General features: G+C 47.7%; 1 protein-coding gene across 1 annotated transcript; it reads left to right on the top strand.

The window, feature by feature from the left end:
- Window positions 1-3954: 3954 nt before the first annotated feature.
- LOC121045580 (peroxynitrite isomerase THAP4-like) lies at window positions 3955-8423 on the top strand. The gene is made up of 5 exons (XM_040498536.2): window positions 3955-4153; window positions 4800-4953; window positions 6065-6193; window positions 7971-8081; window positions 8299-8423. Exons 1-5 carry the CDS (start codon window positions 3992-3994, stop codon window positions 8421-8423), a joined length of 681 nt encoding a protein of 226 aa, XP_040354470.1. The 5' UTR covers window positions 3955-3991.
- Window positions 8424-15334: the final 6911 nt, after the last annotated feature.

Below are 15334 nucleotides of genomic sequence, written 5' to 3'. Positions count from 1 at the left end.
ACGAAATAAGTGACCATAAAGTGATTTACTGCACATTTTCTTTAAATATTCAGTCAAAATCGAAGCGGAAGAAAACCGTAAAACTATACGAGAAAGGGAATTATCAAGGAATGAATACTGAGCTAGAGAAATTCTTAGATGTCCTTTTAATAGACTTTGACAATCGGTCCGTCTGTGAAAATTGGACTATGTACAAATCTAAAATGCAACAACTAGCTGAAAGCTTTATCCCAACTGTGACATTTTTCGAAAGCGCTTCTGCTCCATGGTTTAATGTTACCCTGAAACGTTTAAGCACGAAAAAAAAGAGACTCTTTCGTAAAGCCAAAACCACGGAGCGCAGCTCGGACTGGGATAAGTTCTATAGTTCCGACAGACAATTCAGAAGCGCAATCAGAACACAAAAACGAGCGTTTTTTAATGTTGATCTCCCATGCATGCTGCAGAGCAACCCAAAAAAGTCTTGGAATGTCGTTAATCCTAAACCTGAAATAGTAATCAATCTTAAAAACGACGATGACTCTTTGGTTCCTGATGACGAATGTGCAGAAAAATTCAATGATGTTTTTTGTTCAGTGTTCACACAAGAGTGCAATGATATGTTTTCTATGGTTCCTCCTGCCTTTCCTACATCCATGGATGGGATCACGTTTGAACCGGCTGGCATTGTGAAAATCATCGACACTCTTAAGATTTCTTCATCAGCCGGTATTGACGAAATAAATGTAAAAGTGTTGAAAAATACTAAAGATATATCTAGCGTAATATTGGCAAAGCTTTTTGCACAGTCACTTTCTACTGGTTCCTTGCCATACGACTGGAAAGTTGGGAAGATCGTCCCAATCTACAAAAACGGAAACAAGTGCTCCCCTTCTAACTACCGTCCCATCTCCCTAACAAGCGTGTCGTGTAAAATAATGGAACGTATCATCTACTCCAAAATCATTCATCACTTGTTAGAAAACAACTATATCCATTCCGCCCAACACGGCTTCCGAAAAAACTTCTCCTGTGAAACTCAACTCGCGTCTTTCGTCCATGACCTGCATGTTAACCTCGACTCTAACATTCAAACTGACGCCATCTTTCTAGACTTTGCTAAAGCTTTTGATAAGGTCCCTCACAGACGTCTCATATACAAGCTTAATCAACTTAACTTAGACCCCGCGATTTTGAACTGGATCATTAGCTTTCTTACGCATAGACATCAATTCGTTACCGTTAACCAGTCATCATCCTCTATTGCCGAAGTCACCTCAGGCGTTCCCCAGGGATCGGTCCTTGGACCACTCCTATTTCTAATATACATTAACGACCTACCCGTATCAATCACGTCGCATATTCGCCTCTTCGCTGACGATTGCGTCATCTACCACCAAGTAACTAACCCTTCGGACCACCAACTCATTCAAGATGACCTCATACGAATTCAAGCGTGGTGCGAAGAATGGCAGATGTCTCTTAACGTCCAGAAATGCCAGCTCGTGTCATTTACACGACGTGTAAGCCCCTCCGTGTTTTCCTACTCACTTAATAACGTACCTCTGCAGAAAAGCCTTTCCTATAAGTATCTCGGAGTCCACCTCTCATCTGATCTTTCCTGGGCTACTCATATCAGTCACGTTATCTTCACTGCTAATCGCTCACTAGGCTTCTTAAAACGTAACCTTAAGCTAGCCCCTCCTCACCTAAAGCTGCTTGCCTACTCATCCCTTGTCCGTCCTAAATTGGAGTACGCATCTGCCATCTGGGACCCGCATCAGGCCTATCTCATCAATAACCTCGAATCACTCCAGAATCGTGCAGTACGTTTTATCTACTCAGATTATTCTTCCTTTTCTAGCGTAACTAATCTTAAAATCCGTGCAAACCTCCCTGTCCTTTCTGTCCGTCGTAAACTTGCTAGGCTATCTCTTTTTCACAAATTTTACTACAGTCAGTGCCTCCGGTCATCATACATCATATCTTCAGAATACCGGCTTCGTCGTACGGGACATAACCTCGGCGTAAGACGCCCCAAAGCAAGAACCGTCACCTTCCAGAATTCATTTTTTTCACGCACTGCCATTGATTGGAACGATCTTCCCGAGAACGTCATCATCACTCATGACCCGATAGAATTTAAGAAACGCTTGCTAGACTCCCCACTTTAGGTTTGTACGAACCATCTATATGTGTACAGTTTGCCTTTCACATTTGTGTGTTTTTGCTCTTTGTACGCGAGTTGTTTTTGGCGTGTTTTCTACCCTTTTGTTTTACGCTCTGTACCCACCCCTTATGTAATACCCCCAAGGGGGTCCTTAAGGTATCTAAATAAATAAATAAATAAATAAATAGAATGTGAAAACGCCCTTTCACTTACGAGCCCGCTTGTTTGAAGCGTCTGTGCCAAAAGTGCAATGCCGCGCCGTGCGAGGCAGAGGTCATATTTCTTGTAATACAGGGCAAGCTTTTGACCACGGCCATGCTCACTTCGCCACCAGTTACAACCAGACGAGACCGCCAAGCCCTATACTCTGTTCCATCATACGATTGAGCACAGCGGACCCTAGGAGCCATCCCAGCCAATTCAGCGCTGGAAACGTACGGCGAGACTGCACGTCCCACGTGCCTCTGCGCCGTTCCGGAAAGTCACGTGACGTTCACACGGCACTGAACTGCCTCGCATAGGTCGTAGTGATCGCCGTGGTGCATCGTAATGTGAAACAAAGTACAGCAGAATCTACCGAGTGAGAAAGCGGAGCCTGCCTGCATTCTCCTGGAAGAGGCGGAACGATTAATAATGGCCTCGACGCTCACGCGGTCTCGAGCGCACGTCGACCTACGTTCGTCCCGACTTAATTACCGAGTAAGGCGAAAGAAAACGTTTACATGCGGCAACGGCCGTCTGAATGTTGAGTGAACGCGATGGCTAAACTGCCGCACTTAGTAACGGATGATCCTAAACCGGAAACGAACGGACGACAAGGGGACAGACACGCGTGTGTTTTTGACTCCTTGTCGTCCGTTTGTCTCCGGCTTACAATCGTGTGTACGTCAACCAGCTCGCCCGTGTAATAAATTTCACTTCTTACACTTAGTAACCCTCCTTAATCATTACTTCGATGAGCCTGCGGTGCGTAAACATGCGAGGGAACGTACGAATGACGCTCTGAGATCCCAAACCTTCCGCCTCCATGCAGCCTCCAGAAGATTCCCAGAAAATGGGTTGTATTCTAATTTATAAACGCTGTCCCCTATAAAAATGCGCAGGTTTTTTGTTCTGTTTTTTTTTTTTTTACCGCAAGAATAAACTGCACATCGCCGTGCGCTCATTCTCCGCCTACATGTAGCGCTTAAGGTCCAAACCAGATTCCAAAGTTTCAGCGTGAACTGTTATCTTATATTCGAAAGTTATAATAGATTTTCAGAAATTTTTCAACGGGAAAATAGCACCTGACAGAGCTATCAAATACATGGAGTTCTATCGCGCCAGTTAAAGGGTATCCACACGAAGGAGAAATCCGCCCCTTTCCTCCACGGAGCGCGCATACGTCATCATACGTAATCCCTTTTTGAGGCCTCGGTGGCCTCGCGCCGCCGTTCTCCCGCCACGGAGGCTTCGTGCTGTCAGCACGAAAGCTCCGCCGGTGCACGCGGCGGAGCCGGGGACGGAGTTTCCCGCGTTGTTGACGTCACGACATCCGTCCGCGGAGTTCTCCTTCGTGTGGATACCCCTAGTGTCACTAAATAAAGCTACGCTTTTAGAGTATCGGCACTCTTTTCTCCCATTGTTTTATGCCGCCACGGTAGTCATTCGTCAGTTTGAGTCACGTGACATCTGTTGTCTCGACGTTGGCTCGTGGGCGCTGCCATCTTGTGGCGTAGCTCCCTCGGTAGGCGAGGAGGGGCTTTGCGGGCGCTGTTCACGACGGAGGCGACGGACAAGTTATGAGATGCCACGCTTCGCCGACTTCCAGCGCCTGACAAGCGCTTAAAAGACCCTTGCGCGATGCCGTTTTGCTCCGTTGGAGGTTGCTTCACCAAGCGGGAGGATGGGAAGCGCTTGCTGCGCTTTCCGTTGGGCAGCAAAGACCAACACCGGCTTCGCGCGTGGTTGGAGCTCGTCGACCGCGAAAATTTTGAGCCCACGGCACACTCCAGGGTCTGTGAGGTAAGTTCCTTTCAAGCACAACTGTAATGTTGGGTGAGCCGTCTTTCTGAGTTCGTTTGCCGTTTCGAAAGATTCGACTCGTCCGTTTCGAGCGGCTGGCTAAGGTGCCGTTGAGAGCTGGCTCGTCTTGCCACTTTTGTTGATAAATGCTTTTATCAGTACCGCCGTGCTTCTTGTCTTTTGTATATCTTCTTGTTTTAAGGGGGGGGGGGGGGGATGGAGGGAGACGGAAAGGGAGGCTGGGGTCAGGTCGGGGGTCACTTGTCAAACCACCACAAGCTCTTGTCAACTACCCGGGCTTCGAAGTGAGTAATGCTGTTATGGAAGCGCTCACGCACGTTTCGTGCACCAGCTCCACGCACCAGCTCGTAGTAGAAGTTATCGAACCAGCAATGTGCAATACTTGAGCAATATAACAGTATCGTTGTGACCACACTTTCGCATGTTCGGCGATTTGTAAATAGTCTGGTGCAGAAACATGCTATAAGCTTGACACTAGAGCTCTTTAACTTGCTAACCATGCTTTTATACCTAAAAGTTCGAGGGTTCGCAGTATTCAATTGTACTGTATACCTCCTAAAAAATGATCCTGGGACAATTTTTGTTGTGTTTTGGTAACCTTTTCCTTATCTGCTATTTTTCATAGGACCATTTCGAACAGAGCCAATTTGAGGCAAACAGGGCGGACGGTCGAAGACTGCTCAAGTCGAATGCTGTTCCTAGCATACCAGCGCCGAGAAATGCACAAAAAGTGCCAAGGAGCAAAGTCCTGAAGAAGCGAAGCAATGGTCAGCTGCAAGGTACGTAGCTCACTTATTATTGGTGAACTCCACTCGATTCGGAGTGCTTTCCAAATTCACGAGGGAGGCAAAATTCCGCTCCGTGGGACCCGCTCCGAATCGACGAGCAGAAGATAAAGTCGCATTTTTGGAGCTACCTCCCCCACTCCCCTCCCCCCTGCTTCCCCCCCTGCTTCCCCCTCGGCCGTTCAAAATGGCCTCTGCTCGAAGTTGCCAAGCCCACCAACGCCTCAGCCGACTGATCTTTCCGACGACCAGAGACAACTGTCACTGTTCAGCTGCGCGACACAGGCCGGGCGAAAATGTCCGTACCGTGGAGCCTGTGTCACAAATAACGAGTAAGACGCCCGCGTTCACCACTGTCACACACTTTTCAGCCGCCTCGAAGTGGCGGGGCACGCACAGCGATCGCCATCGGTGGAGTTCAGATTGCTGCTAAGACTTTAATAAACACAAAGAGGTAACAGACCATCACATGCACGGTCGTTGCCTAATCTGTTCTTGCTTTATTGCATGAGAAAACGTGTGCGGCATGCAGTGTAAAACGGTAAACAATCATCGGCTGCAGAATGAATGGGCCTAACCTTGCGTCTGCCTCCGGATTTTCTGTCGTTCGTTTTCTAGTTCTTGCTCTCACGATCACAGATGTCGGCGCTTACAATTTACCACACTCCAGTCCCGGCTTTGTATCCCTGATCTACGCGAGGTAGGAGCGTTTGAGCCGTCACAATCCCGCATAAACAACCGACGCATCCGAACAGATGCAACTCGACAGCCCGATCAGCACGACTGGTCGGCCCCGGCGACCTTGCCGCACATGCGCACTGTCGAGCTATGAAGGAAATGTCGTATGCACTCTGTCAAGTTCCGGATAGATCTGTGAAATCCTGCGGAGCAATTTCGGCGGGGTTGGAGGTGCTCCATGGAGCGGGTGCTGCTAGAGATCTACGAGCGGAGGATGACCAACTCGAGCCAGATCTGCAAGCGGAATATGCGCGATCCAAATGGAGCGCTTTTGGAGCGCTCGAGATCTGCGAGCGGAATTCACCATATGATGCTAAAGAATGCACATTATGTTTTTTTTGACGATGCATAATTTCTGCATTTCTAGCAACTTCAAGCACTGCAGCAACAACAGAAGTGCAGAAGAAAACTGAACCTGTGGTCATGCCAGTGCAGTGCTATGCAGAGCAACTGCTAGCAGCTGAAACCCAAGTCCAAGCTGCACCCAAAGAAGCTAGTAAGTACTGAATAGGAAAAAAAAGCCACCTACAATGCCATATAAATGGAGAAAAAAGTTCATGCTGATCTACAGTTAGAAATCAGGCCCTTAATCCCTAGAGAGCTTCTATAGAGTGCACACACCCGCAGCCTGCGAGCGATGCATGCTGGACAAGTGCAGTCGTTGTGTTCATCTTGGGAGACAGCCATGTCCACACATGGCTCTCGTCTCAACAAGAGAATTGCCGGGTCGGCAAATCTCTTGTTGAGACGAGAGTCATGTGCTTTATTTAGTGAAACAAGCTCAGACAGCTCCGAGCTTTCCAGCTTGAGCACGGGGTTGAGTCTGATAGTCAGTTACCACATTAAAGGGATACTTCAACGAAATTTGAAATATTCCCGTCGTGTTCAAAAATAGGTTGAATATGATCCACAATATCCGTAAATGACAATCGCACGTTTGTATTTTGATCCTGGTGGCTGTATTTTTCGTTATAAACGGCCCACTCTGGCAAGCGCTCGGAGAAGGCCCAGCTTAGAGCACGTGACATCCAACGCAATCGTGACGTAGGTCGTCTCAAGGCGAGCAAAGCTACGGCGAGGCTGACGTCGAGAGGATGGCCTAGTCGTTCCAGCCACCGAAGCAGCTGCTTTTGTACGAATTTTGAGTGACGGGTTAATCTTCTATAATCTTCTAGGGGGACAATAGCGACTTCTGCGACACACAAAAGGGATTCTCGGGAAGAGGGGAGTTCCTCCTTCCCCCCTTCTCTCGTCGTGGCCGCAGACGAGACAACCTCCGTCACTAGCTGTCAAGGTTCCTAGACGAGCATTACAAACGAGGCGTTAGCGACATCCACCAGGTGCTCTTTTCTAATCATTTAATTCGTTTTAAAATTCCTTTTCGAGACTTTTTTAACAAGATATTGATATGTTCCATGTGATACTGCTCTTTTGAACACATATAGACAAAACAATGAGCGCCGAAATTTCGTTGTAGTATCCCTTTAAGACACAATCCAAAAGGAAAGAGAACAACATTGGGGACTTTTGGTTTTTAAAATTGTTGAGGGTATCAACGCTTTAGGGCGAAAAGATGCGGTAACTGCTAGTGAAAGACTCTAATGATCCGGACGCATATCTCGAGAAGTATGGAGTGGCTCAGGGCACTTCGTCAAGTGTCAGCACAGTTTGCTCTTGTCCGACATCAATTTTCTGTAACGTTGTTGGTCATTTTTTAAGCTCTGTTCAGACTCGGCAATTATGTGCAGATGAGAGGGATCACAAAAACTAGCCCTTGAAGCTCCACATATTGCCGTGTGCATGGCCGAGTGGCAACGCACCTGTCTCACGCAGAGGCCCCAGGTTTGATTTCTGAGGGTCGTGCAACTTTTATTATTGTATTGTAATAATAGTTTCTACAATGTTTGAGAAGCTTCTCCTTTAGAATGTTTGAAGGCCGAACATTCTAGTTCGAATGTTTGCGAAGCCCGTGTGTCTACAAAAGGCGCTCCGCGTGGCTCTACAGGGTCAGTTCTTCGCCAGCGCTTGACTCTGCTTTCACGCCGACATCGACACCTGCGACGCTGTTATTTTGTTTCTATCCTTTTTTTTGGGCACAAGTTCGCCCCATTAAACGTTTATTTCCTCCTGTTTATTTATTGCTTTTTTGGTCACCACCCGTGACATACTCTTACTACTCGAACTCATATGTGGCCCTTAAAGTTCCACATATGAGTTAAAGTAGTGCAAAGTATAGCACCTTTCATCACTAAGGCACCATTTCTGAATTGCAGCAACCACAGCCACGCAGAGGACAACCTTCCCTGAGGTCATGTCAGGGGAATGCCTTCCAGTGGAGCTGCTTACCGTGGAAGTCGAAATGCCACCTTCGCCCGAGCCTAAAAGTGAGTACCGGTTGGAGAATGTGGATAAAGTGAAAACCATACTGTTTTTCACATTATTACGTATGGGAGCTAAAATAAGAACCTTTCAATAGGTGCCTCCATTGTGGAGCTTGAAGATATTGTGGACACCTGGAACACCACCAGAACTCCTCAGTTTGAAATGTTGTTGCTAAACATATATAGAAGGATGCACACAATGGGTAATTATTATAATCAGGTACAACCATGGACCTAGGACGTGGGATGCCTTCCGAATGTGCCAAAGCTGAAGAAGACCTGGCATTGCCTATGGATGAAGGTAAGAAACTGTTCAGTTTTTGTTCGACATACAAACTGAACTGAGACGTATGGAAAGTTCAGTCCGAGTTCAAATGAATGTAGGAACGGTTGTTGCGCAGCGACAGCGGAAAACTAGTTTAGCCGCAACGTTCGAAATGGCACTGTAATCGACGGCTCAGTGAGTCGTCTGCCTCCATCTGCTTTTTGTGTTTCGCGCCTTGTCGACAACTGTTTCTTAGAATTTTGTACTAAAATCTGTCTCGGGTTTCAGTATTGTATCGAACGATAACCAGCCTGCCTGCCTAGTTAGGTTTGAATGTCTGAATGTTTATTGTTCAGGCGTTTCACATGTTCTTTAGGAAGAAATCTGTAGGGCGTACCAAATTTTTTTCAGAAGGTATTGTGCAGTGCGTCTACTTCACAAATGAGCGCCAGCACGAGCCCTTGGACACCAGTCATGCTCTTGAAAAGGTATGAAGGAAAACGATTATTGCGCGTCGCCCGTCGACAGTGCTGCACGCGCAATAACCATGGATCGTCGGGTGACACACAGCCCCGCCCCATCGCGCGCATCAGCGTCCCCTTGGAAAAGGGACGAGCGAGACGCTGGCGCGCGTGCTCCGAAAAGAAGGGATCCAGGTGGCGCACAAGCCAGTGTCAACATTAGGACAACTCATGCCAAGGCCGAAAGATCACCTCCCAAAAGAGAAAGCACAAGGCGTAGTCTCTAAGATAGCGTGTGCGGAGTGCCCCGCCGCCTGCATCGGTGAAACTAAATCTTTTTCCGAACACATGCGCCAGCACCAGAACGATGTGCGCAATTTCGATCGCAAGCGTAGCGCCGTCGCGGAACATTGTGAGGTATTTGATCATCGGATTGACTTCGGAAATGCACACGTGATAGACACGGAGCCACATATTCGAAGACGCCTGCTCTTGGAGTCGTGGCATATCCAGAATACACCGGGGAACATTAACAGGTCCCTCGGGGCCTTACCCTCCATTTACGTCCATGGCCTGCGTCACGTTCACAAAACATCACCTCGGTAGAAGAGGAAGGAGAGGTCGAAGCTCGCGCTGTCCCATTCCATTTTTAGTCACCCCTGAAGAAGGAGTCGAGTCGACCCCGAAACATTGGGAACTCTTTGTTTCTAAACTTTTGGTTTGAGCTTTCTTTTTTTTTTTCGAAAAGTCAAGTATGGTTGTGAACGGTTTCAATATCTGCAAGAAACTATCCTCGTTAGGTCCAGAAAGAAAGCTTGTTTTGTGCATAGTTTATGCGGTAGGCGAAGTAGTTTGTGCAAGATGTGGTTGCAACAGAAAAACGCTATGCTACTTTCAATCAAATTATGTACTTTTAAAAAAATCCACCAACTTACCTGAAATGCACATACCACTATATTAATTTACCCCATAAAGGGGAGCATTAATAACACTCCAAGGAGTCAATATTTTACTATGGTCCTTGGAGTGACAAGAAGTATAGTTTCCTCGTCGATATGCGGCATAAATATATTTTGACTCTTGTATCCTCCAAATGAAGGAAAGAGTTATGCAGTATACCTGGGGCAAACCGTGGTGATTATAGCCTTAAATTTAGCTGTTGAGTGCAGTACTATTAAAGATATTTCTTTGAAACCCCCATTTCTTTTCAGCAGGCACCGTGCAATGGAGATCGGTGTATTCATCAGGCTAGTGTTGCAGAATTGCTGCGCAAGCTAGATCTGGCTCAGAAGAGGATCAGAAAGCTGGAAAAGGAGTTGGAGGCTGTTCTTGGTAAGCATATTGGCATAGTACATTCACATTCGTTTCGTGTGCTAGCACTTTATCCTTCGAATGCAACCAGTTCTATCATCCAGCACATTGGATGTTGCACAGTGTGTGTAAGAAAAATTAAAAGCTTTTGCAATGGTATTGTGGTGTCGTTAGTTTCGGTTTCTATATCTCGTCTGTAAACCTTGTGAATGTATGTGGCACTGTTGTTCCCATGTATATAATTGTGTCGTCTGATAAAGTTTGATATTCTTTCGTTGGGTCATGGCTGGTTGACTCTCTTCTTCTTCTCGGCCTGAAGGCCGAAACACCACATTGGCGACAAGGCTTCTAGATTGTTCTAGTTTTTCTGAAGGCATTACCTCGCCTGTAGCCACGCCGGCGACGCCACGAGTTTCTCGGGCCTCGCTCCACCGCCACCGTTTCTGCCTGCGCCGGGCCGCCCAAGTGTTCCGTGGCCGCAATGGATTCGTATGTTTGGAACCTTTCTTCTGGCATCCGGAGCATCTGACTTCCCGCCCGAACGACGCAAGGCCCTCCTGTTACACAGCCTGGGAATTGAAGGTCAGCGTATTTTCTACGCTCTGCCATCCGACGTCTCCAAACCCGCCCCGTTGGCTGCCGCCGCGACAACTTCCGATGAGGCCAAAAAGTCTTCCACTGCCCCGTCATCGTACGACCAAGCCGTCGCTGCGTTGACGCAGCATTTTGCCTCGGCAAGCAAAGTCGTCGTGGAACGCTCTCGCTTCCGCCGCCGTATCCAGCAACCAGGCGAGCTCATACAAGAATACGTCGCCGCTTTACGAGAGCTTGCTGCTTCGTGTTCTTTCGTCGCCCTTGACGACTCCTTCCGCGACCAGTTCTTAGAAGGCATCGCGTCGCAACACCTTCGTGACGTCTGCTTCTAGAAGGTTCATCGCTCTCCTTTTCGCGCGCCGTGCTTCTGGCACAACAACTGGAGCAGGCCGCTCAGCAAGTTCGCGAACTTGCTCCCGGGAACGTTCAGCAGGTAACTTCACGAGGCGTTCGGCATTCCAGGGACTCAACGCGGCCGCGCTCATCTCCCCGTCGGTTACCTCCCCCGCAAGCAAGCCCCTGTCGACAGTCGCGCCATGACTCAGCGACACCACGTGCCTCTCGGTCAGCTGGGCCCTCACGCCGTAACCGCCAGTCCGCTTCCCCTGAGCGCTCCCGTGCCTCGAACAATGCGTCACCGCACTGTTTTTGTTGTGGTTCCCGCCAGCACCGCGCCTCGTCATCCTCTTGTGCAGCACAAGGTCAGCACTGTTTTCACTGCGGTCGCATAGGGCACTTCCGCTCAGTCTGTAACAAGCGACAGCGTCATTCCACCGTTGCCGTTCGTCAAGTCGACTGCCAGGACTTGTCCGATGATGCTGAGATTTTAAGCGTTGTTTCTGTCGTCGGTCCGGCTTGAGCCGGCATGTTCATTGACGTTTTCGTCGCCGGCAAGTCCTTCAAGTTTCTTGTCGACTCTGGGTCGTCTGTTTCTATCCTGGAAGAGAACCTTTTCCAGCAACATTTTGCTGACGAGTCACTTCTTTCCACTCCGCGAGTGAAACTTCTCGATTACTCTAAGCGCTTCATTCTAGTCTGTGGCTGCTTCTTCACGGAAGTCACGTTCAAGGGACGCGCAACATACCTTCTGTTCCATGTTGTGCCAAAAGGCACATCCATCCTCGGAATTGATGCGATCAAGGCTTTGGACCTGCACATCGAAGGGTCGTCCCTGCATTGTTTCGAGACGTTGACCATGCCAATGACACTCGACGCGCCCCAGCTCTCCAGCCTGGGCCAAGCTTCTCAACCCAACCCTCTTCCGAAGACCCTGTCTAGCAAGTTCGGCTCCCTCTTTGCCCCAGGCCTTGGTCTCGCCAAGGGTTTCGTCCATCGGATCAAGATCCGACTCGCGGTGCCTCCCGTGGCATCGAAACTTCGGCGTCTCCCGCTGACACTCCGACCACAAGTTTCGGAAGAGATCCGTCGGTTGGAAGAACAGGATGTCCCCCATAGTCGTGGTAAGGAAAAAGGACGGTGGCATTCGACTCTGTGTTGACCTCCGGGAACCTAACAAAGCAGTCATCACCGACAGCTTCCCGCTTCCTCACACTGAAGAGCTCCTGAACAGCCTCGTCGGTGCCACTACCTTCTCCAAGCTCGATCTCGCATCCGCCTACCACCAGGTTCTGCTGCATCCCGAGAGCCAAGACTTGACCGCATTCGTGACCCACGATGGACTGTTCCGTTTCAAGCGGGTATGCTTTGGGCTGGCGTCCGCCCCCGCAGCCTTCCAGCAGTTGATGTCGCAGATTCTCAAAGATTGCTCCGGCGTTCTGTTTGACGATATCATTGTGTTCGGCAAGACCGAACAAGAGCACCTAACGAACCTGGCCGCTGTTCTCCGCCGCATCAAGGCAGCTGGACTCAAACTCTATGACAAGTGCACCTTTTGCGTCCAAGAGTTGTCTTTCTTGGGCCACAAGGTCACTGCCCAAGGCATCTCACCGCTGCCAGAGAAAGTGGATTGTATCCTGAACACTCCCGCCCCCACAGACGCCGCTGGTCTGCGTTCGTTTCTCAGCCTAGTCGAGTACTACGCCAAGTTCTTTCGCTGCCTTGCTGGAGTCGTGGAACCAATGCGCGCACTGCTCCGCAAGAATCAACCCTTCATCTGGAGTGATGCCGTCGACGCCAGTTTTCGGAAGGTCAAGTTCTTGTTGTCGTCCAGTAAAGTACTTCAGATGTTTGATCCCACTCTTCCGGTGGTTGTCTCCACGGATGCTTCTGACTGCGGCCTTGGCGCCGTTCTTCAACAAATGGATGGGCACCAGCTACGCACAGTCGCCTTCGCATCTCGCACTCTCTCTCCAGCAGAGAGAAAGTATTCAGTCGGTGAACGAGAAGCACTCGCGTGCGTCTGGGCATGCGAGCATTGGCACACATATCTATGGGGACGGCACTTCACTCTTCGTACGGACCACCAGGCCTTGGTCTCTCTTCTGTCGTCTCAAGGCTCAGGACGACGGCCCCTTCGCATCGCACGCTGGTCAGAGCGTCTTCTGCGCAACAACTACTCTGTGGAATACCGCAAGGGTTCAAGGAATCAAGTCGCGGATGCATTGTCCCGCCTTCCAGTGTCTGTTTCGCATGAGGATGCTTCGTTCAACGAAGAGGTCGTGTCTTTTGTTGCGCCACTCTTCCTCACCAAGGAACAGTTCCAGCACTCCCTGCGTGAGGATGCTACTTTGGAACAAGTCAAGGCTTACGTGGCATCATCTTGGCCTTCCCACAAGTCCATCCCCGATGCTCTTCAGCCATTCTTTGCCGTTTGGAAGAACTGTCTGTGGTCGACGACCTGCTTTTGCGTGGGGAACAGCTCGTAGTTCCTCCTTTCCTTACCTCACAGGTCATTTCCACCGTGCGCAAAGCCCACCCCGGGATAGTGCGCACCAAGGCGCGACTACGAGAGCGGTTTTGGTGGCCGGGCATGGACAAGCAAGTGGAAGCCGCCATGTATGTGGCGCTGTTGTTCCCATGTATATAATTGTGTCGTCTGATAAAGTTTGATATTGTTTCGTTGGGTCATGGCTGGTTTACTCTCTTCTTCTTCTCGGCCTGAAGGCCGAAACACCACAGGTATCTGTGAAGCAATATAGATGTTTGCAGAAACACTAAACCAGATTGCTCATTTGTGTGACCCTATGTTAAGATAATGTAGAAACTAATTCATACACTGTGTTTTGTGTGTGTGTGTTTTTTGTTCCAAGTCATTATTTTACTTCATTTGTTATACTTGTACCAGCTCGCTGACTGGGTCATTCTCCCGGAAAGTTAACGTTTGTGTGACTGATGTATAACTTATAATTTTTTTTTACCTATCGTCATTTACGACTTATGTTAAAAGAACATGGGGCTGGAGAGCCCATATAAAAATATTTCAGGGAATTTCTAAACAATACTTTTTCGGAACCTATAAAGTTTGGAATGCCTCCTATGTGCAGTTACGACAATAAGGCTGTATCTATTAAGTATCAGAAAAGTTTCAAGGTCTTTCACTTTAGTTCTAGTAAACTAAACTTTTATCTGCCCGATTAAAAAAAACTTAGATTCATGTCGATATCGACTATGAAATAATTATAGTGTCAAGTGTTGCTAAAGTAATTATAATTTTTTGAAGAGAAACAACAAATGACTGGTGACCGACCAAGATGTCAGAGGTGTCACGATGAAGGTATAAAACAGTTTTAAAAGTTCTGCCCAACTTTTTCAATATGCCAATTACACTTGCTTTTCATGCCTCCTTTACACAGTGTTAAAGCAAAGTGATATCCTCTTTTTTCAGAATTTTAAAATTTTATGGGCTTAAAAAAATAGGAAATAATGCATACATTTTTTGTGTCACAAATAATGCATGTCCTCTTTTCTTTAATTTCTCTATGAAAACTAGGAGGATCAGCTATACTAATATACCTTCCTGCTGTGTTAAAGCCATTCAATTTCAACTAAGACTTTTGTTGCAAAACGCACATTTGCTTGAAATATGTTAGTCGTGTCACGGGTCAGTCATGTCACGAGTCAGTAACGTAACAAGATCAGACATGCCACAACTCATTTGCGTCACGGGGTTGATAAGTATTGGGGCACCGATCGGTGTCGCGTGCTGCCGCTTGGTTTAACCGACATTCTTTTTGTGTACGCTTAATGCTTTAATAGTAATTGACTTAAGCTTCAGACAAACCAGGTGGCGCTTATTTTCATTTCTCCTGGGAAAAAAGCAGCCCTCGCCCGAATACATCTTAGCCTGACAATAAAAACTGACTGTATCAATTCCGTGCATACTATTGCAAATGTAATTAACCTACAAATTACAACTAGATGTGTCGCGACAAGTAAGAGAAAAAAAGAAAGGTGTAAGATAGTAAATACTCACCCTTACCGGGGGAACATTCTACAGTACCGTGAATAACAATAAAAATAAAAATGTGGGAGATCGGCCATATTTTTAGATAATGTTTAGAAATGATTATTTTAGTAGCAAACATAACATAAATAATTAAAATAAATGTCTCCAAACCAGCTTTTTTATTAAACCCAAAGGTTAATTGTTGGGGAGAATGACTTAACCATTTATTTGTATATTTTGTTTTACAGGCAGCAAACTGGGGAATCTTGCGCCTGATCAA

Source organism: Ixodes scapularis, unplaced genomic scaffold (assembly GCF_016920785.2).
Source record: "Ixodes scapularis isolate PalLabHiFi unplaced genomic scaffold, ASM1692078v2 PGA_scaffold2__306_contigs__length_199485367, whole genome shotgun sequence".
Lineage (NCBI taxonomy): Eukaryota > Metazoa > Arthropoda > Arachnida > Ixodida > Ixodidae > Ixodes > Ixodes scapularis.
The sequence above is the reverse complement of the archived record's forward strand: the minus strand, read 5'-3'. Positions and strand labels throughout refer to the sequence as shown.